Below are 23,397 nucleotides of genomic sequence, written 5' to 3'. Positions count from 1 at the left end.
CATTTTATAGTATCTAAAGCTACAAGGATAAAAAGTTGACACAGGCAGGGAGTGCTTGGGCCTAGAGTGGGCATGGAGGATGTCCACCCCACTGGGTGCCTCCTCCCACACTGCCACCTGCTCTAGGTCCCTACGGCAGCAAGGACCCTCCATCCCCACCTGGAAAGCCATGGAGTTGGCAGCGGCCAGAAATATCCTCAGGGGCAGCTTGGCCTTGTAGGACCTGTGGCTCCACAAGCGATGGGCACCAGCTGTCACACCCAGAGCAGTCAGGAGGAAGCAGAAGTAGGCTGCAAGACACAAGCAGGGAGAATGTCAGCAGATGTCAGTGCTTTTAAATTTCCCCCAACTTTTTTCTCTCCTGAATAGGAACCTGTGTGAAATGGTATCAGGGGAAGAATCTGCAATGTGAAGAATCAGTAACTTGGGGAAATGCAGACTTTTTATTGATTTGTAGCTTTCCAGTACAGGTGGAAGTGGAGAGAACTTTCCTCAAGAAACTTTGACCTTGGAACATTTTTTCTATATCAAAGGAATCTTCTATTTGCAAATGTTTCTTGCCAGTCTGGATACAAAATCACAACCATATTAGTGTGCCTTTGTAATTCTTACACATCCACTCTCGGTGGAGCTGAGATAGCTCTCTATCTTACTTCTTAATTGGTACCCATGGCAGGATGAGTTCTATGAAGAGTGTACTTCTAAACAACAGTGCCCGTTTTCAGTGCCCATTTTCAGGGCTTCCTTGGTTTGAAGGAACTCAAGCCAGACTTAAAGCAATGAAGTCCGGCTCAGGGCCAGTAAGAATGAGGCTAAAACTGACACCAAGGACAGCTGAGATTTGTCTTCTAGAGCTCCTCACTTATACCATCACTATGACTGAGCTGGTAAAGATGGCCGGGGGGGAATTTTTTTAGAGCCAAACTACAGTGGAGCTTATTATCTGTCACACGTTTAAATATATTATCTCTAATCCTTATAAAATGTATTAGCATCTCATGTTACAGTTGAGGAACTGGCTCTCTGAGAGTTAAATCCTGCATATAAACCCAGGTCAGCCTAGTTCTAAAGCCTCTGCCCATGTTGTCCCTAGGTGGTGGTGTTGATTTGCTCTTTATACGACACTTGGGAAAGGTTGAGTGCGCGGTAGGAAGGAGACCCCAAGGGACCAAAAAAATCACAACTCCTAAGATTATTACAACTACTCTAGTGGTTTTAAAGCAATGTTCCCACACAACGCTAAATGTCTTACTTGGATTATCTTATTAAAACACATCAAACGACCCTTATAGGGTTTGTATTATTATTAGGACCATTTTACAGTTGAGAAAACAAAGGTTTAAAGAACTTAACTAATTTCCCAGTGTCACAAGGTTAGGGAGTGTCTTTGCTAAGAGCCAAACCCAAGTCTGTCTGAACCAAGAGCAGAGTACCTGCCCTCTGTACTCTCCTTTGTCTCAGGGAGACATCAACCAGGTAAATGGTTAGTTTTATCTTCACTTCTCTACACCCTACACCTTTAATATTGGATCTCAATTTAAATTCAAATGTGAGCTGCTTCCTTACTTGAGGCGAGAGCCCTAAACCAGGCTATACGTAGGCAGGATCAGGCTTACACACAATCCTACACAATTTCTTCTGGCACTTAGCACATACAAGGCCCTCCATAAAGAAGTGCCAAAGACCAAGTGACCAGCTGTGAGTACATCCCTGAGCAGTTGTGAATGGTACCCAGGCCAAGTTCTTAGGGAACCCTCCGTAGGACTTCTTTGGGAGAATTACTAGGGTAACATCAGTGTCGATACACATATTTACAGGGAGCACACTGTTACATCTTCCAAAAGTCAAGTCTGACTAATCTTGATCTCAATCCATATGTATATGGTCTAAGAACTAGACTCACCCTCGGCACTAAGATTAATGAGTATGAGTACATGTGGTTTTCATGAACTTGAAAAATCATTCCTTCTTTGAAAGGTTAAAAACAAATAACAACAATCTGCCCATAAATCACAGAAAGTAGCAGTAAATAAAAAGCTCTGACCTTTTTTGTTATTGTAATTTAACCTTCGTCATGAGTCCATGAAATGGACAGCTATTTTCCATGTCATCCCTGGCCTTCATGGCTCTGCTAATAACTTTTTTCCAACTGTCAAGCAGTTAGGGAACAAGTGAAATCTATAATGGAAAAATTCAATGTGAGCCTTTCTTTGCCAGTGGACTAAGACACTGGACCTTGGCTATAATAAGATGAATTCCCAGACTCCATGAAATATATTGGCCAAATGGAATCTCTCCAATCCATGGTTCCCAGACAGGGCCTTACCACAGACTATGGCATTGTCTTGTCCTTTTTAGGATCTCCAATATTTCAGGGGTCATTTACATGGTTGGTCTGTGCATGTCTGGGCCACTGACAATGGGCTCGAGTCAGAGCCTGTACTGGGCAGTAGTGGCTATTGGTTTTTCATGGTCTTTCTTTTGGCAACATGAATGTGGCTGTGTGACCCAGGGCTGGCCTAGCATTATATCCCATCTTCCTTGTCCTGGGAATAAACACCTGACCCAACTTTTCTCTCTTCTGGCTTAAAGACTAAAGGTCACAAACCAATGCATGATTGTAATAGTAAAGAATGAGGCCCAGAAAGCAAGTCGTGAAGATGATGGACAGAGCTAGCTCCACAAGAGCTAGAAGGATAACTGCCTGCATTGAGTCACTGGTTGCAGGCCCTGGAGTTCTATAGCTCTTCTTTTGATCCTGTGGGCCTCCCCAGTATTTCTCCTAGTGATGTGAGCCAACAAATTCCCTTTTCTTGCTTAAGCCAGTATGCACTGGATTTCTGATACTAAAATTCTGCAGAATCTCTAGGAAAGAAAGCAACCTTCTGTTCACAGTCCAAATGAGGATAAACTGCAAAAACCCTGGGCTGGATGTGAGGCTTTATGGCCTGTTCCATTAAAAGGACTCAGTTTTCCTATTTTGACAGGGCTAATACGAGACGTTCTTAACCTGTCTTCTATGATGTTTGTGGAAATTAATATCCAAACAAGTTCTGATGAATTCTGGCTAGCTGGCTCTAAGGTATTAAAGTGCTCAGACACAGAAGTGATGATTTCAGAAAAAACAAAAAGGAGTAATAAGCAGTGCCAATAACTTCACCAAGTGACTTTCACCTCATAGAGAAAGGTGCTAAAGCAATAGAAACCAGAATCACAAAATTACAGAACAGTAAGCGACAAACATGTTGGTCTGTATGCAAGTAAGTGTCACCAATTCTAGTTATCTGAAGCCAAAAAGAAATGTATTAAAAAGATACTGAGTAGGGCCTTCCCTTGTGGTCCAGTGGCTAAGACTGCACACTTCCAATGCAGGGGGCCCAGGTTTGATCCCTGGTCAGGGAATTAGATCCCACATGCTGCAACTAAGAGTTTGCTTGCCACAATGAAGATCCCACGTGCTGCAACTAAAACCCAGTGCAGCCAAATAAATAAATAAACAAATATTTAAAAAAAAAGAAAAAGATATTGAGTAGCCTACAGAACTCATGGGAAAGTTGCAGGATAGGGCTTTTGTTCACAGCCTCCAAGATGGTCCCAACACTCCCCACCTCCTGGCATTCACAGCCTTGTGTAGTCTCCTACCCTTGAGTAACTTGCTTCTAACCAAAAGAACATAGTAACATTGAGGGAATATCCGTTCCATGATTAGGTTACAAAAGATATGATTTCTGTTTTGCTAGCAGATGCTCTCTTCCCTTGGGCCTGGTGAAGTAAGCTGCCATGTCAGGAAGGCCCAGATGGCAAGGAACTCACGGTTTCCTACAGCCACCAGCCAGTGAGGAAATGAGGCTCTCAGTTCAACAGTCCTCAAGGAACCGAGTCCTGCCAGCAATGGTGTAGTTGAGCTTGGGAGTAGTTCCTTCCCCAGCTGAGCCTTCAGTTAAGACCACAGCCCTGGCCAACACTTTGCTGCCTTATGAGAGATTCTGAAGCAGAAGACCCCGCCTAGTTGTACCTGGACCCCTGCTCCACAAAAACTATGAGAAAGTGAATGCATGTTGTTTTAAACTGCTAAATATTGGGGTAATTTGTTCTGCAGCTGTAAGTAACTAATGCAAGACTTAAGTAGGAAACTTCCCTCGAGGGAAGGAAGGCACAGTTTAAATCCCAGTTTAAGAAGAGTTTGCCACCTACAGGAACAGAAAGTAGATTCACATTGCATGGGGCTGGGGACAAGGAGGAGAAGTGGGGAATGACTGCTAGTACAGGGTTTGGGGGTAGGGAGTGTTAAAAATGGTTGGGAATTGGGCTTCCCTGGTGGCGCAGTGGTTGAGAGTCCCCCTGCCGATGCAGGCGACACGGGTTCGTGCCCCAGTCCAGGAAGATCGCACATGCCGCGGAGCGGCTGGGCCCGTGAGCCATGGCCGCTGAGCCTGCGCGTCAAGAGCCTGTGCTCCGCAACGGGAGAGGCCACAACAGTGAGAGGCCCATGTACTGCAGGAAAAAAAAAAAAAGAAGTTTGGGAATTGATTTTGGTGATAGTTGCACAATCCTGCGAATATACTAAAAACCAATGAATTGCACACTTTAAATAGGTGAGTTGTTTCCAAATTCTCTCTTCCCTCTCTTCCCTTTCTCATATTTTTCTTCCTTTTTTTCCCCTCCACAAATTAGAGGCCTTTGAGATAATAAGGTAACACTTATTAAGCATGTGCTCTGCATCAGGCATGCTTACATATATTAACCTATTTAATCTTCACAACCACCCTATGAGGTAGATGGGGACAGTTATTATCACCATTTTATTTATTTATTAATATTTTAATTGACATATAGTTAATTTACAATGTTGTGTTACTTTCTGGTGTACAGCAAAGTGATTCATATATATATATATGAATATATATACATATTCTTTTTCAGACTTTTTCATTATAGATTATTACAAGCTACTGAATATAGTTCACTGTGCTATACAGTAGGTCTTTGCTGTTTCTCTATTTTATATATAGTAGTGTGTATAATACTTCTTAAAATAACCTCCTTTCATTCACCTTCAAATACTTTGCACACATAAGATCATTGCAATCCCTATTACGGGAGTGATAAAATGAAAAGATCAGTATTTGGGAACAGAGTGCAAAAAGAAGTTGGTTCCCATGCTTTCTTAAACCAGTGCACAGTAAAAGTCCAATTAAAAAAAGAAAAATGCACCACACTGCATAACAGTGTCAGAAAGGAGGCTGGAGAAGGGAGCCTACTCTCACTGCATGCCTGCCACAGACCGTCACTTTACCAATATATCTAATTTTATTGTTTTATTCCTATGAGGTAGATATCCTAATCCCCATTTTACAGATGGGCAAAACTGAAGCCCAGAGCCATTAAGTAAATGCCTCTGGATCTCACAACGACAGAGCTGGGGCCCAAAGGCCAGCTCAGTGCAGCCCCGAGCCCTCTCCTCCGGTGCAGTGGTCCTCAGCCCTGGCAGCGCATTGCAGTCATCTGGCATCTTTAACAGCCGCGAGGCCCATGGGGCCCAGTGAGTCAGAAATGAGGGCCGGTAGAGCGGGCACCTCTCTCCACAGGTGATTCTGATGCACTACCGGGCCTGAGAAACCGCTGCCCTATAAGGTACATCCTCCCTTAGAGACCATCTGGTCCCATCCCCTGAATTTACAAATGGAGAAACCCAGATCCAGAGTGTATTGTGCTCCCTCCAACACACCCCCCGCCCCCCCCCCCCCCCGCCCCGAGCTGACTCCCACGGGGCTTCGTAAATGCTAAGCACCTCCGGATCAGGAGAGACCCGCTTGCCCTTTTGTGTGAACTCGGGCCGTTTGCACTCTTCTCCTGGCGGCTCCCTTTGATAGTGCGAGCTGCTCGCCAGGCCCTCCACAGAGTCGTCTTTGATATCCAAGCCCCGGGCTGGCGGGCAGGCGTGCAGGGGGGCTCCAACAGGAGGACACGAAGCACAAAACATGTGCGGACCTGTCTTCAACCGAGGAAAGGGAAGAGGCGAGGCGGAGGAAGGACGCAGAGGGCCAAGGCTCCTGGGGACAGGGCCACATGGGGGGTGGGGTGGAGCCTGTGTGGGAGAAGACAACGCACTTAGATATCTGCCTTTCCCGCCAGCTTCAGTGTTTTCAAAGTCACACTTGGGCTCTGGCCAACAAATGACTGTTTCTCTTCTCCAGTCCTTCTGAGATTTGGCAGATAAATGGAGAAAGACAGACAGAGCCATAGATGGATAGACAGATACACATAGAGATACAGAGATACATATAAGTAAATGATGGGCCTTATGTCATAATGGTTAAGATGAACCTGGGATTGAATCCCTGATGTATCACTTATCAGTGTGACTTAATCTCTAAACCTTGTTTTTTTCATCCATAAAGGGGGGAAAATAGTACCTGCCCTATGGGCTTGTTGTAAGGATAGAAAGAAGTAATGCACATAAAATGTTAGCCAGGCCTGACAAGCAGCATTAGCATATGTTCTTGCCCTGGTTATGCCTGGTTACGCCCAAGGGTAAACTATCCCTTTCCCAGCTAACCCCCTGTGAAGACTCCCACGCTTTTCATTACTCTAAGCCGGAGGTTCTCAAGCAGGTGGGCAATTTTGCCTGCTCCCCTTCCTGGGACATTTAGCAAAGTCTCCAAGACAATCATTAGTTGTCACAATGCAAAACATGAAGGGTGCTACTGGCACCCTTCTAGTGGGTGGAGGCCAGGGATGCTGCTGAGCACCCTGCAATGCCCAGATGCTGCCTACAACAAAAAGGTACCACTACCAAAAAGTCAACAGTGCCGAGGTAGAGAATCCTGCTCTGGTTTCTTGGGAACGTTCTTCTTGAAATCTGGTGTGACTTCACTGGCCTTGCTTCCTCACATCTCTCTGGTTTCATGGGGGAGCTGTAGGAGTAACTCACATCTCATATATCATATCATATATCATAGCTCAGCAAAGCATAGCATATCATATCATAAACAAGCTGAAAACAAAGAAGTCGGAAGAAAGAGCAATAATATTTTAAGTCATTGATTCCTGAACTTTAAAGTGCCAGGGGACCTTGTTAAAATGCAGATGCTGGGCCCTACTCCCAGAGATTCAGTAGGTCTGGGGAGAGACCCACGAGATTTGTTTCTAACAAGTTTGCAGGTTTGCTGATGTTGTTGGTCCAGGGTCTGAGTGTTTAGCTGACCCACCAGATGTGAGAAAGAAGGACTGACAAGGGACTGCAGCCACAGGGCAAGGCCCTCTCATGAGATGGTGTTACAAAGGATTGCAATTAGACCTTATGTCCTCCCGTTAAAGGTTTGGGTTTACAAAGTTCGAGATTCCGAGGCCATTTCCTCCTAGGTGCTATTTCAACACTTCACTCGAAATCAGAACATTTTCAGGCTCTTGAAAACTGTGGGCTTAGAAGCAAAGGGTTTCTTTTTACTATTAAAACCTGCTAAATTCTATCTTTTTATTTTTAATTGAAGTAGAGTTGACTTACAATGTTGTCTTAGTAATTCTATCATACGTAGCAATAACCAACAGCCCCTCTTTGCAATCCCCACCCCCTTCCACTCTGCCCCCTTCTGCTGTGCTGCACATGGGCTGCAGGAAGATAGGTGCTCCATTCTGGAAGTGCCCACATCTTCTAGGAAGATTCAATGGAAAGGGAATGGAACAGGAGGGCGAAGATATATTTCATGCATTTTACAGGTACTGCCTGTTTTCTTCAAGCATCCTTCCTGCCTTCAGTCAGGTCCACTTAGACTGTTCTGAAGTCCTGGGCAAATCCTACTTTTCCGGGTTGATTTACAGCATATATGACAATTAGAATGAAAGCCACAGCAGATCACTAACAACCATAAAATTATAGCATAGCATGTTACCACTCTGCTGTTGCACCGCAGTATCTATAATTCAAACAAAAAACCAAGGAAGAATTCGGGTCTTTTAAACGACCTCATTCTGTATCCACAGGTCTCACTTCAGGCACTCAGGCTAGACCAGGAATCCCTGTTAGATGCTCTCTGGCCCTCTGTGTTTTCCAACATGGCAATCATCACTTTGTAATGAAATACGGAATTGTTCATCTAATGCCATCTTCCCATCTAAAACATAATGTCCAGGAGGGCAGGGATCATGTATGTCCTTCCACGTATTCTCAGCTGGTACCTGTGAAACTAACTTAGCTGGAGAAAAATATGCAACCATGCTGATTGGTTTCACTTTAAAATTCATGAACCTTTAACCTTAACTGGGCTTTAGTATTACCCAGAAATCATAGTACTTTCCCCTGGTCCATATGTTCTCCCTCTCTCCTAGATGTCTATTTCATACCTGCTCCAATCACCTCACCTCCCAAAATCTCCTTCCCCCTCCCCGTCTGATAACTTTGCTTCTGTTTGAGAATAGCAGAACCTCCTCAGGCCCTACCACCTCTAGCCACCCTCCAGCATCCGAGCCTGTGCACCCTGCCATTCCTGCATTCCTACAGATGGCCAGTCCACGTGCCCTTTAAGGCTGGCCCTTCCTTGTGCATCGTATCCCCTCCATCCTACCCAATTGCTCTGCCATTTCCCTTCTCTCTGCATCATCAATATCCTCCCTCCATATTATTCCTGTGGCCTATAGCCAAGCTGTTATTTTTCTCATTTCAAAAAACAAAATTAAAAAACCTCTCTTGACGCCCTTTCCCTATCTAGATCCTATTCCATTTCTCTGCTTCCCTTCACACATAATTCATTGAATGGATTGTCTCTTAATTGTGGATAACAGGTCTTCACTTCCCATTTTCTCTTAAGCCCATTCAATTAGGATTTTGCCCTTCTTTCATCCCCAACCCAATCAAAACTGCTCCTATCCAGGTCCAAACAAGACAGATGTGGTCCCTTTCCTTGTGGGCAGTCTCTAGATGGATATTAAGCAAATCATTATGTGGGTGATGAACACAATGAAAGAGAGACAGAGGTGCTACAGGAGTCCCTGAAGGAGGGACTGGCATTCCAGGTAGAGGTGATGTGTGAGCAAAGGCATGGAGGTGTGAAGGTTCCTGGGAGGAGCACTGCCAAGTGTTTGGGTCTGACTCCTGGGAGGGGGTGTGGGGTGAAATGAAATGCAAAAACCAGGCAGAGGCCTGACCAGAAAGGCATATATGTGATACTAAAAAGAGATATTTGATCTTGAGGACAAGAGGGTACCACTAAAGAATGTTACATGATCAAATTTAGAATAACAGAAAGTGTTGTGTTAGATGGATTCTAGTGGGCTGAAATGATCACTTGCGCTAGATAGTCTCCATGAGCCCCTGCAGACACATACTCTCCCTTCTCATGCTGCTCTGTGCCCTAGGAGGCTGGCCACTATAGGCTGTACCAATGGGCTCCTTCTGGGGCTGGGCTAGCTGCATCAGAATTACTTGAGGAGCTTTAAAATCTATACACATCTTCTAGAACCTTATACTGATGAGGCAGGGGTTTGTAACCCCAGGTGATTCAGTTATACAGCCAAGTATGGGAGTGATGGACAAGGACAGTGCTTCTTAAACTAATGTGCCTATAAATCACCTAGGGATTTTATTAAATTGCAGATACTAATCCAGTAGGTCTGGGTAGGGCCAGAGATTCTACATGTCCTTCAAGCTCCCAGGTAATGCCACTGCAGCTATCCCAGGGACCACACTTTGAGTTGCAAGACACTGGCCAATTCCTGCAGAGACTCATTTAGGACCAAGGAAACCTAGCTTCTCCTCTTGGCTTGTGATGCAAGCAAAAGGATTTTTAGTGACAGAAGCCCAGGATGGAAGTCTCATCTCCCTACCCGCAGCCTATGCTTGCTCTTCCTACATTCTCTTCCTGCTTTCTTTCTTTCCTCAGGCACAGAGTAAAAAAGTTTATTTCATGTAGAAATAAACGCTAATGTTCATTGCAGCTCTATTTACAATATCCAGGACTTGGAAGCAATCTAAATGTCCATCGACAGACTGAATGGATAAAGAAGATGTGGCACATATATACAATGGAATATTATTCAGCAATAAAAAGAAACGAAATTGAGTTATTTGTAGTGAGGTGGATGGACCTAGAGACTGTCATACAGAGTGAAGTAAGTCAGTAAGAGAAAAACAAATACCGTATGCTAACACATATATATGGAATCTAAAGAAAAAAAAATGGTTCTGAAGAACCTAGGGGCAGGACAGGAATAAAGATGCAGATGTAGACTGAGGACACAGGGAGGGGATAGGGTAAGCCGGGAGTGGCATGGACATATATACGCTACCAAACGTAAAATAGATAGCTAGTGGGAAGCAGCCGCATAGCACAGGGAGATCAGCTCGGTGCTTTGTGACCACCTAGAGGGGTGGGATAGGGAGGGTGGGAGGGAGACACAAGAGGGAGGAGATATGGGGATATATGTATATGTACAGCTGATTCACTTTGTTATACAGCAGAAACTAACACACCATTGTAAAGCAATTATACTCCAATAAAGGCATTAAAAAATAAAAATAAATAAAAGAACTATGGCTGAAGACCATCTGTGCATTGAGGCACCTTCACACCTTGGTGAGAGAAGAGGTCTGATTAAAGAAAAAAGGGTCCCTTGATAGGAATAAGAATTTGTTAAACAGAACCTTAGGAGTCCGTAATCATTACATAATGGTGTTGACAACTGAATGGTTAAGGGAAGGGAGTGGAAGAGTTTATTCTTTTTGTTCTTAAGAAAATGTCAAAGACTAACACTGCTCTGCGTCCAGTCCACTTCTAAAAATAGTTGGCATCTAATGAAAGTGGCCACACGTATGAGAAGAGCTATATTTGGAGCTGTCGATCATTTAACGTTTTACTAAAAATGCAACAAACAAACAAAAATCAAAGTTATTTTATTATTTTATGATCTATCAATATTTCTTCAGTACTACACCAAAGCAAGCCCCTGAGAGATAACTATTCCAGAGCATAAACTAGTTCAGACTGGAATCTTTCCAGTGTGGCTTCCAGCTCCCTCGATGCCTTCTTACTTCCTTGTTCAAAACCTCTTTCTCTCCCTCAAATGACACAAAGCTTCTGGGGGGTGGGGGGGGTGATCATTTATTAGGCGTGGGAATCAGAGCTCGCTGGAACAGCTCACAGAGAACACTGGCTTCTTACACAGAGGAGTGAGGAGGTGCACAGGTAAATCAGTGAATTCACAGGTCAGTCGCCTGTCTATCTTTTCCTAGCTGGTGGGGGGCAATACCATCTTACTCTTTCTTAGTCTTAGTTTTCTTATCTATGAAACACACAAACAAACAAAAGACTATCTCAAAAGGTTATCATGAGATAAATGAAAATATATATATAAGGTTTTAGCAAAGAGTAATATCTTAATAAACATTACTGAAAACACCATTATTCTTACCACTAGGCAAAGATTTTCAGACTGAGGCTGGGAGACCAGGAAGCAGGGTCTTCAGAGGAAAGGAGGCCCCAGGTCTCAAGAGCAACTCTTTTCCTTAGCCTGATCTTCAGTCCTCCCAGGTTCTTGGAGGTGAATTTGGGAAGAGCGAGCACGGTTCATGATACAGGATAACTCCCATCATCCTCTCTGTCTCCCTCTCTCACAATCAAGATCAAGACACAACTATCAAAATCAGAATTAGAGATAATTGAATACAAAGAGAATAATGCACTGCACTATGGGCACACTGACTTTCCTTTTCCATTAATTATTCAGTTGTGATTTTTCTCTTGGGCAGTAAATGTGTGTCTGTGTGCGTGTGTGTGTGTGTGAGAGAGAGAGAGAGAGAGAGAGACGAGAGAGAGAGGAATTCATATTCTTCATATTGTTATAGATATGCTTCATATCGTGTATGCTCATTAACGTCTCTGACCATAAATGGGAAACTGTAATATCAAAAATGACAGTCTCGCTGAAGGAAGACTAAAATTTAGAAACAGCACCCAAACTGGTCATTTTGGGAGAAGTGGAAAAAAGAAGGATTTCTGCCCTTATCATCTGAATTATCTGGGTACTTATGAGTTACCATTCTCTCTCTCTTCTAACAAGCAATTTCCCTAATAGAATTAGGACAGCCAATGGTTGAAGCCCGGCCCAGAGGTTTAGGCAGGAGTCAGCAGGCCTGTTAGCAGCAGTGAAGCATGAAGATGTGTCACCCAGGCCCTCAGAGGGCTGAGCACTGAGCCCTGGAGGGGTGTGTTGGAGGAAAGTTTGACAGGAGAAGCCCAAAGCACCAATATTGCTTTGATGTCTGAGCCCTTTAAAGGGCTGGGAATTAAAATGAAGTGGAGGGGAAACGTCCCGGGAGGCATAGCTTTCTCTCTGTCTTCTTCCTCCTCAAGGATGTCCTCTCCCTCCTCCCCCCTCTTCTGACCAGAGAAGGGGCCTCCCCGGGGCTCCGTGTGAACACACTGGGCTTGGAACAAACATCCCCCATGGAGCAGAGCAGGCCAAGGACAGAGACAGAACACGTTTGGCAGTGAGGTGCCTTGGTGCCCCCAAAGGGAAAATTGACAAAACACAGTCCTTCCAACGTTGACCACACTAATGTTTCTGCCTTAAATAGAAGAAAAGAGTTACAATTTTAATAAGACAGCATTCTATCAAGATACCAAGAAATCCTCTTCGATTCTCTGATTGGGGACCACATCATCGGGGCAGCCTGACCTAGTTCACGAACTCCGGTTTCAAGGGCTTCCTTCACACGTTTTTATTCCTGCCAAGTCTCTGTAAATTGCTGTGAATAGCCCAAGGCAGATGTTTTTCTTTGCAGCAAAATCCAGGGCCTGATTTTCTGATCCTCACAGGTTTTGAAGCAAAAAATCCAACCTCATTTTATGAGTTGCCTTAGCAAAATATCACCATTCCTTCCTTCCTTCCTTCCTTCCTCGATAAGCATGTAGCAGCACCTTCGGTGTGCCCGGCTGTCTGTAAGGTACCCAGTATGGAAACGGTCAACATCCCTCCCCCAGGAGCCTCACAGACAAACTGGCAGCCCTCAGGCCACCATCAGCCCACAGATATTTTGAAAAACTGATCCAACAGTTAAAAATAGAGGATTCCAAGATTTAAAATCTCTATTTCTAGCTTCTCCTGAAAGATGGAAAGACCTGGCAACACCAGGCCACCTCATTTTCCTGAGTGGTAACGTTTTACCGGAGCTAAATGCTCTTCCCTTGAGACCTCGCCCCACTCACCCCGTACCCAGGTACACACTAGGATCAACCCTCTTTGTTTATCACCCGCCCAGCCCCTGAGCTGGGGCAGAACCAGGGCCTTGTCCATTAGGCACTGAAGACACAGCACTGATAAGCCCACAATACATTTTCTTTGGAAGGAAAACGAATATAATAGTAAATGTATAATAATGAATCCAGCCTAGGTTATATTTGTCTTTGCACCCACATAGGTGTAAGATATAATTTCTAATTTTTTTGATGGCGGAAGGGGCCCACAATGGCAAAAATCATAACTCGCTAAGTATAGCTGAGTTACATCAACTCCTGACTTGGAAAACTGGTGATTAAAAGGGAAAGGTTTAAGCATTTACCCTGTCTTTTTAGAAAGAACTAAAATTCATTCCCAGGGGCCTTCCCTGGTGGCGCAGTGGTTGAGAGTCCGCCTGCCGATGCAGGGGACACGGGTTCGTGCCCCAGTCCGGGAAGATCCCACATGCCGCAGAGCGGCTGGGCCCGTGAGCCATGACCGCTGAGCCTGTGCATCCGGAGCCTGTGCTCCGCAACGGGAGAGGCCACAACAGTGAGAGGCCCGCTTACCGAAAAAAAAAAAAAAATTCATTCCCAGTTGATAAGGGAAAGCTCTTCTTTTCAAAAGAGTTCCAGCTAACAAATGTAGATTTGGGGAGGAAACCAGCCTTCTGCAACCCCCGGTTACCCCATGTGCTACGTGGTGGGCACAACACCCCTAACCCTCCCTCTAGGACCCAGGCACTCATTTCTCCAACTACTGGAACTGTTGGTACCTAACAGCTCACAGCTGAGTCTTCCTTCCCCCAAGGAACAAAGCTGCCCAGCCCACAGTTATAACACACCCCGCCCTGGGGGCAGCCTGCAACCAATGCTTAGCTGATAAAGGGGTACAAAGGCCTGGCCCTTTGCCACCATTTGCATCATCTCTGAAGGACCATCTAGTTCCGGAGCTGCCTGAAGCATAGGCTGAGGCCCCAGCATTGCAGCATAGCTTCTCCCCTTTTCTTCCAGATGTTACCAAGCACAGTTGCTGATAAACTAGTACACGAATCTGCCTCTCAGAATCTGTTTCCCAAAGAACCCAACCTAAGACCCCAATAAATGAATAATGGATTCTGGCAAGACCATCAGTGGGTGCTGTTATGGGTTGAACTGTGCCCCCCCAAAATTCATGTATTGAAGTCCTAACCCCCAAGTGCCCCCAGAATGTGACCTTTTATGGAGACAGGTCTTTACAGATGGACTCTGTAAAGAGTGGGCCCTGAACCAATATGACTGGGTCCTTAGAAGACGAGGAAATTTGGACACACAGGCACACAAAGAGGGAAGGTGATGTAAAGGTACACCGGGAGACAACCACCTGCAAGCCAAGGAGAGAAGCCTGGAACAGATCCTTCCCTCAGAACCCTGAGGAGGAACCAACCCTGCCAACATCTTGATTCCAGCCTTCTAGCCTCCAGAACTGTGAGACAATAAATTTCTGTTGCTTAAGCCACCCAGTCTGTGGTACTTTGTTACGGCAGCCCTAGCAAACTAATACAGATACTAAACTCATTAGGTCAAAGGATTGTTGGGAAGCAGGATATCCCCAAGATGTCAAAGCATCATCCCCCAGACTGCTTACTAATTGTAAAGGGGAAAATAAAATTTTACAAAGGAGGAATCTGGCACTTAACCAAGAGATGAAATTTAGCATCAGGAATAGTGGAAGAACTTGACATTGGGTGCCCTTTGATGTGATAAATATGAAGCACATCACATCATCCTTGAGAAATTATTGCCAAAAATGCTCAACTTTAATCTCAATATGCTTTTATACCAGCTCCCAGTATACAGAAAATAAGGGAGAAAAGGAAACAATCAGACAATTCAAAATGTGGGACCTTCTACAGAAAACTGGCCTGGTCTCTTCAAAATGTCAATGTCAAAGGTGAGAGTTTGTTCTAAAGACAGAGAACAAATAACAGTCAAATGCAATGCAATAAGCTTGACAGAATATGCGTTCAAAAAAATCAATTATAAAAGATATTTTGAGAACAACTGGAGAAATTTGAATTTTAACTAGACAGATTGTTACTAAGTTATGATAATGTCTTTATTTTAAGAGGATACATGTGGAATTATTTAGGAATAAAGGGCCATAACATCTGCAACTTACTTTTTTTTTTTTTTTTTTTGTGGTACGCGGGCCACCGTTGTGGCCTCTCCCGTTGCGGAGCACAGGCTCCGGACGCGCAGGCTCAGTGGCCATGGCTCACGGGCCCAGCCGCTCCGCGGCATGTGGGATCTTCCTGGACCGGGGCACGAACCCATGTCCCCTGCATCGGCAGGCGGACTCTCAACCACTGCGCCACCAGGGAAGTCCTGCAACTTACTTTTAAACGACGGAGAAAAAATTGTAGATAAAGCAAATGTGGTAAAATGTTAATAATTGTTGAATCTGGTAGTAGATGTGCTGGTGTTTACTGTATTATTCTTTAGAATTATCTGTGTTTGAAAATGTTCAGATTAAAAGTCTGCAGGAAACAAATGTCACTGAGAGTCAATACACAGATACTAAATTTCACCTTTCTTCTTTTGCTTCACACATTAAAAACACCAACCAGTGGAACACAGAGGACCAGCACGTAAAAATATGGGTTAAACTTTGCTTTGTGCTGGCTTTATGATACTCAAGGGATTAAATATATGCATACTTCTTCCTGCCCACAATTAAGTAGGCCCTAAAATAAGCTGGAAAGACAAAGTCAGATTAAAAAAGAAATAATGTAAAAAGATATACATGTGGCTATGTTTCTGTCTTCTCTGGTCCTTTCTGAGTCTCAGTTTCCACATCTGTAAGTGGGGAGAATAAAACAAATCTGGAAGGCCTGTTTTTAGGATTAGAGATGAGGAAAGTCCAGTGCCTGACCAACAGTAGATAGGTGATAAATATCCTCAGAACTGCTGGTATTATTGTGACTGTGAGTGGTGGCAGCAGCCAGTGGCAGCAGGAAGACAAGAACCCAGACATTCTGGCCCCAGAGCCTGTCCTCTGGCTCAGCGGTCCCCAACCCCTGGGCCACGGATCAGTACTGGTCCGTGGCCTGTTAGGAACCGGGCCGCACAGCAGGAGGTGAGCCACGGGCGAGTGAGCGAAGCTTCATGTGTATTTACAGCCGCTCCCCATTGCTCACATTGCCTCCTGAGCTCCGCCCCTGTCAGCCTTACGGAGAGTTGTATAATTATTTCAATATACATTACAATGTAATAATAACAGAAATAAAGTGCACAATAAATGTAATGCACTTGAATCATCGCGAAACCATTCTCCTCCACCCCCAGTCCATGGCAAAACCGTCTTCCATGAAACTGGTCCCTGGTACCAAAAATGTTGGGCACCGCTGCTCCAGGCGGTACTGGGCTGTACGGCCTCTGAGAGAAACTATACATGACATTTTCTTCCAATGAGCACAATAAAGGTAACCTCTCCCATGCAGAGAAAACTGGGGACACATTTTGTTTACATATCAGATGGTGCACTTCGTATTTAGGATAATAATCAGGAAGAATTCAAGAGGGGTTTCTTGAAGGCCTATTTTAACAGAAAAAGAAAAACCAAGTCAGAATAGTTCCACAAGAAGGAGGCCAAAGTTCTCCTGTGATCTATGTCAAGACCCTGGAATGTTTTATTGCTTTAGAAAAATAACTTCCCTGAGCTTTAGAAAGAAATAAATCTTTCCACTTCACATGCAATGTAGATGATGTTAGTCTATTCTCAGTGTTGAAGGAACTGAAGGACAAAGGCTTTTTCGTGTTTCGAATAAAACCTTGAATGTGAATTCAATTCAAACCCCAAGAGAGCTGTCACTCCCCATCAGCCAACACTAACTTTCCGAGGGTAAAACCCAAACCTGAGTTTTCTTTTCATTTCACCATCAACTACGCACAGTACCTCAGTGGCACCTTTTAGTCTCGTCAAGCAAACAAAAATGACAGCTTTGGGTGGCACTGGTATTTGTGTTTTTTCCCATTTGTTATTGTGACAGCTTTAGCTCATCCATGAAAATTCTAAGACATGATGCCTTGTGAAGATAAAGCCCTAAAAAGAAGCATTTGATTTTGGCCCAAACCTAAGGGGAGTAGCATGCAAGTGACAAGATGAGTCACAGAAAAGAAGCGAGGAAAAGCCACCTGGAGGGTTGATGAGCTTCTGAGGCCCTCAAGGGCCTGTAGTGGAGTGGGGACAGCATCCTTCCCAAAGGCTCTTAGAGGCACAGGCAACTACTTTCTGCTACCAGCACGTCTGTTACTAAAAAAATAACCCTGAGTTTTCACAGCAAGGCTAATAGAACTTTCCCAACCAAGCAGAGTTGAATTACCCACACGCTGAGATGGAAAAAACTGGTTATTTTTATTCTGCTTGTTACGGAGGCAGCTGTTTATTTATTTATTTAATGGAGACTTGCAGTGAAATATATTACACACTGCAATGTTGAACACACACTCAAGTGTAACTGAATAAAATTTTCATTAAACAATCCTTAATCCTTACTATATGCAGTGCACTGATATTGTCTGTTTATTTGATTATTTTTAAAATAATGGTCACAATGCAAACTAAAGTGTTTCACACCCACTACTAGGTTACAATGTGCAGTTTGAAATATACTAGGCTGGATGAAGCCTATGCTTCGTGGCACATTCCTGTCACATCTATAACCCTGCTCATCTGGTCCCTTTCCCTAGGAGCTGCCACGAATCAATCTTGATGGGTCAAGAAAAACAAGACAGCTTTTCTTTTTCCTCCACACTTCCAAAGTTCTCAAGGGCACCCATCATTGCTGCCCAGGCTTGTCCTACGGGGTGGAGGCTGACCCATCTCTAATGGAGTGGGACCTATTTATCGTTACAGTCATCACAAGATAAATGAGGGGTGTGTTATAGAAGGGGCCACCCTATCTCATGTCTGAGGCTCCTGGGTTCCCAGCCAAGGGCAGAGAGCCTTCCCCACCAGCAAGACCAATCAGATTCTCAACTCATGTCTCTTCATCCTTGGATTCAAGGGAAACCCCAAACTTGACTATAGGACGTGGGGATTTTGGTGCAACAACGACATGCAGTGGGCATGCCACAGTGCTGCCCACCTGCAAAGGGTACCACCTGCATTGTCTCTGGAAGGGATGCCAGTCTCCCAGAGCACAGTGAGAGCAGTGACCTTGCAGCGTGCACCCTGGCCCAGCAGCTGAGTGCTCAGACAGGCACTCATCCTCACCCTCTTTGAGCGTCCAGGCCTCACCCCCAGCCTCCCCAAATCAGGAGTCATGGCTCACACGCACCCCCAGCCTCTGTGAATGTTCTTTCATCTCCCAGGGACAGGGGCTGCTCTAGACTTTGGTTCCCTTTTTGTGTTTTTGAGAACTAATGGTCTTTCCTGCCTGCCCCTCAGACACCTCCCAACAGCCAGTCAAAACTGTTCTGACTTCATAGGTAAATCCCTCACCAAGTGGCATTTCCCCGGGTCTGGGAAAGTTCAGCTGCTCTCAGCTTCTCCTCTTTGGACTTGAGCTTTTCCGTGAGCAACTCTCTTATCTCCTCTGCATCTTTTTCCCACCTTGTTCTAGTCCAGTAGGTTAAGCCATTTAAGAATCATCATTCTGAATTTACCTGTGTAGGTCCTGTTTTTGTCTACCTGTCCTTTTTTTTTTTCCTTTAACATATTTTAGTTCTCACAATTCTTCCCTGGCATTGCATGGCCCCCGAGTTACCAATTAAGGGTCTCCTCCTTCCTGAAGAGACTCATCAGGTGGTTGTCTGCACAGCTGTTCCCAAGCTGGGCAGCACACCAGGGTCACCCAGGGTGCTTTCAAAAGTCTCTGGAGCCACAGATGCACCCAGACAAATTAAATCAGATCTCTGGGGGTGGGGCCCGGCACTGCTTTTTAAAGCTCTGCAGGTGATTCCAAAGTGTAGGCCAGGTTGAGAACCACTGTTTATTATTCCCATTTACAGCAGGTTTCATGTTTAAGACACTTCTTCAACCAGTAGGAGAGCAGATGCTCCGACTTCCAGATTCAAGACCATTCCGTCCTCACTGTCCAGGAAGGTCACTTGCAAAGGTTACATCGTAACCCAAGAAATCATCTTTTAAATCAAAATCAAGCCTGTTATTCCCAGCACAACACGAATATGAGGATCTCAAAGGGGACCTAACTAGTGCACCAGCGCTGGAAGCTGCAGCCCCAGGAGGAAATACTGAGGGAGATTTCATCTCTGATGGTGACACCTCAGGGCCCAGGAGGAAGCTAGCAAACCAAGAGGGAGATGAAGAGCTACAGAAGTTGTGGCTGCATCTGTCCGGACAGCTGCAAAGAGGATGTGGTTTCTGACCTGGGTTTTTGAGAAGGAATGGGGATTTCCCAGGCAGAGGCGGGGAGAAAGGCATGGAAGTGCTTCGAGAAGCGCCAGAAATTCCGTGTGGCCAAGGCCACGGTTTTTTCATCTATACCTCACCCATCTACCTCATACGTGAGGGAACCATCTTTGAGTCTTCAAAAGCTAAAAAGGGTAACCCTGAAATTAAAGAATCCAAGTTACCAAGAGGTTTCCATCCCAAAGGCTTGGGGTAGATTGCCAAGTCTGTGGAGGCAAGTTGGTTCCTGTTCAGATGGCAGAGGGATGCGATTGGGCTGGAAGTGGAAAGCAGCATTTGCCAGTAGAGAAGAGAAGCTGTACCGCAGGTGGTGACAGAGCCAAGGGGGCCGTCGGGGGAGCACGGAGGCTGGGCCAGAGGTGGAGATCGGGCAGATGGCTGTTGAACACCAGGTTGGGATTACTGAGGGTCCTGCAGAAGGTCAGTTACCTTTTCTTGTATTTATGCCTCGCCTGATAGGCTCATCTGTAAGCTCTCTGAGAGCAGCCATCAGCTCTGGCTTTCACCTCACCACCAAGAGCACCAGCACACAGCTCTGAATCCCACAAGTCTGAATAAAGAAGAGTTTGTCAGTGGAATAGTAAACATTCTTGGAATTCATGGAAGTGGCGGGGAGGGGTGGAAGGGATATGTTTAGGAGAAAGTATTTTAAATATACCATCATCTTCTTGAACACAAAGAGCATATGCTCTTGAAAAATTGCTTCTTCCAGGGAAGGTTCCAGTCAAGAGCTGACAGCCTCCAAGCAAGTCAATGTTTCTGTCTATACAGAAGCCCCCCTCCCATCTCCTCACTCCCCCAAACCCCAACTCCCACCACAAGACCCATCAAAGACCAAACCGGCCTGCTCCACCCCACCAGGGTGTATTAGTGCTTTTCTTTTTTTAAAAAAACTTATTGAAGTATAGTTGATTTACAATATCATGTAAGTTTCAGGTGTATAGCACAGTGATTCAGATATAGATAGATAGATAGATAGATAGATAGGTTTCCCTTATAGGTTATTATAGAATATTGAATATAGTTCCCTGTGCTATACAGTAGGTCCTTGTTGGTTACCTATTTCATACATAGTAGTGTATATATGTGTGTATATTAATCCCAGCCTCCTAATATATCCCTCCCCTGACCCCCCCTTTCCCCTTTGGTAACCGTAAGTTGGTTTTCTGTGTCTGTGAGTCTCTTTCTGTTTTGGAAATAAGTTCATTTGTGTCATTTTTTTTCCTTTTAGATTCCACATATAAGTGATATCATATGATATTTGTCCTTCTCTGTCTGGCTTATTTCACTTAGTATGATAATCTCTAGGTCCATCCATGTTGCTGCAAATGGCATTATTTTATTCCTTTTTATGGCTGAGTAATATTCCATTGTGTGTATGTATGTATATATATATATATACACAACACATCTCCTTTATCCATTCATCTGTTGATGGACATTTAGATGTTTTAGTGCTTTTCAACTCCTTTCATTTCATTTTCATTCTCAACTTGATGCCTGATATGCAGAGGACCAGCCAAGTCCACCATTCTTTTTTTTTTATTTATTTATTTTAGGCTGTGTTGGGTCTTCATTTCTGTGCGAGGGCTTTCTCTAGTTGTGGCAAGTGGGGGCCACTCTTCATCGCAGTGCGCGGGCCTCTCACTACGAAGTCTGCCATTCTTGACAGCAGAAAGCTGGGGATGCGGGGTGTGGAGGGTACCAGCAGAGTTCTTCCCTGTGCTTAGTCTTGGTAGTCAGCTGGATGTAGCTGTAAGCAGCAATTATTTTGCCTTTGTCAGGAATCCAAGGTGCAGAATGCCACTGCTGGACCGAGGCCTGGCACGTGCCCAGCCTGGCTAGGACAGCTCTGAGGAGCTTGCAGGGTGGGTGAGGGCAGAGCGGGCCACCAGCTCCCTCCTTCTCCCTCCCCACAACGTAGAGTAGCTTCCTCACAGCCTTTGCTATGAGCCACTCCAGGACAGGGCTTGGGGCTGTGAGAGCCCTGGAAACAGCCACCATCACCACCGCAGCGACTACAGTATAGACATCTAGGGGCTCAGAGCTGGGGACTTAGAGTCACATCCCAGCTCTGCGCTTGCAGCCTGGAAGTGGAACCTTATTTTCAGAGCTTATCTGCATCCCTCACAGAGCCTCTCCAGGTGCTGGGATGTAGCGCAGTTCTGACGAGTGTGGAGCCCTGGGCAAGGAGCCCCATCACACTCCACCTGCTAAGACAGAGAGTGGGCTAGAGAGAATCCAGACCGCCGAAACCGGCAGCCACAAAACTGTCAGGACCCCAAACAGGCTGACTTATTCCTCACTCCCCTTCCTCCCCAGAGGTAGGAAAATGACTGTAGTTCCCACTTTTTTCTCATTTACATAATCTCATCTTTTACGTTGGAAAAGGCAAGTCGTCATCTGCCTGGGCCAGACCCAGGTGCCTCAGGCTTTTACCTCTTACAAGCCCTACAATACCAACCATGAATGTTGTCATTAGGGTCCCTCCCCTCCTCTCCTCACTTTCCTTTATCACCTCCATCTTTGCTCAAAGGCCATTTTTTTTAGGGGAGGAAGATTCTTTTCTCTCCTCTCCCATTACTTCCAAAATCATCTGCTGTCTTTAAACATGGAGCCACCCATCCAGATGTGTTTCTCTGCCTATTTTGTGTTCAACATTTGCTACCCCCAGTCTTCTCACTGGCTTGTGTCTCCCTGTGGCTGAAATTTCACCACTTGTCAGATCCTGATGAAATTCAGGCCCTGGCTAGGTTCTGAGATGGCATTTTTCACGGGTTTTTGACAGCCCTGCAGGTTGGGGCACAGTCCCTGGGTCCCCTCACTCTAGAAAATGAAAATATTCCAACAGAGCTTATAGAAAGAAATAGAACTTGTGCAGACTGGATAGGAGAGCTCTGGATCCTCTTCCTCAGTAGTTCTCAAAGTGTGGTTCTAGAAGCAGCAGTGGCACCGGAATTTGTTAGAAACACTATTTGCATCACTATCAGCCTAGGAGAAAGAGGTGCAGCAGTGGCCCCCAAACACTGGCATGAATGATGACGGGGATGATAATGGCTAACATTGATTAATCACAGTCACTCTGCACTAGCCCCGATTCTAAGAACTTTATGACACATTCAGTCATCACAACGACCCTCTGACGGGTTAAGTACTATTAATAAATCCTGCAATTTTACAAATGAGGTAACTAAGAAATGGAGAGGTTAAGCAACTCGGTGTAATCACAGAGTAAATGAGAGAACAACACGTCTGTCTAACACACACACACACACACACACACACACACACACACACACACATATACACACACCCCTTTACTCACTCCTCTTTCTGACTTTGGTCTTCTCTTCCCAGAGCATGGGTAAGCTAGGCCTGGTTCACTGTCACGAGGCAGTGAAGTTCAGTGGTCCCAAGCCTGCACTTTGGGCCAACTGCTTGGGTTTGAAGCTTGTTTCTACCATGTCATGAACTCGGACAAGTTACTTAGGTTCTTGGTGACTGTTTCCTCAGCCATAAAATGGGGATAGGGGATTTAATGCAATCCCTATCAAATTACAACACTTTTCACAGAACTAAAACAAATAATCCTAAATGTATATGGAACCATAAAAGACCCAGAATTGTCAAAACAATCTGGAGGAAAAAGAACAAACCTGGAAGCATAACCCTCCCAGACTTCAGACAATACTACAAAGCTATAATAATCAAAACAACATCATATTGGTACAGACATATGGATCAATGGAACAGAAAAGAGAGCCCAGAAAT

General features: G+C 44.9%; 1 protein-coding gene across 1 annotated transcript in view; it reads right to left on the bottom strand.

Annotated features, from left to right (window-relative positions):
- The window catches only part of SCD5 (stearoyl-CoA desaturase 5), a 157,280-nt gene that overhangs the window by 72,084 nt on the left and 61,799 nt on the right, over positions 1-23,397 (bottom strand). The window contains exon 2 of the mRNA XM_060011670.1: positions 160-290. Coding sequence (XP_059867653.1) covers positions 160-290 — 131 coding nt within the window. The remainder of the gene's footprint in view (positions 1-159; positions 291-23,397) is intronic.

This window comes from Delphinus delphis, chromosome 5 (assembly GCF_949987515.2).
Source record: "Delphinus delphis chromosome 5, mDelDel1.2, whole genome shotgun sequence".
NCBI classification, from domain to species: Eukaryota; Metazoa; Chordata; class Mammalia; order Artiodactyla; family Delphinidae; genus Delphinus; species Delphinus delphis.
The sequence above is the reverse complement of the archived record's forward strand: the minus strand, read 5'-3'. Positions and strand labels throughout refer to the sequence as shown.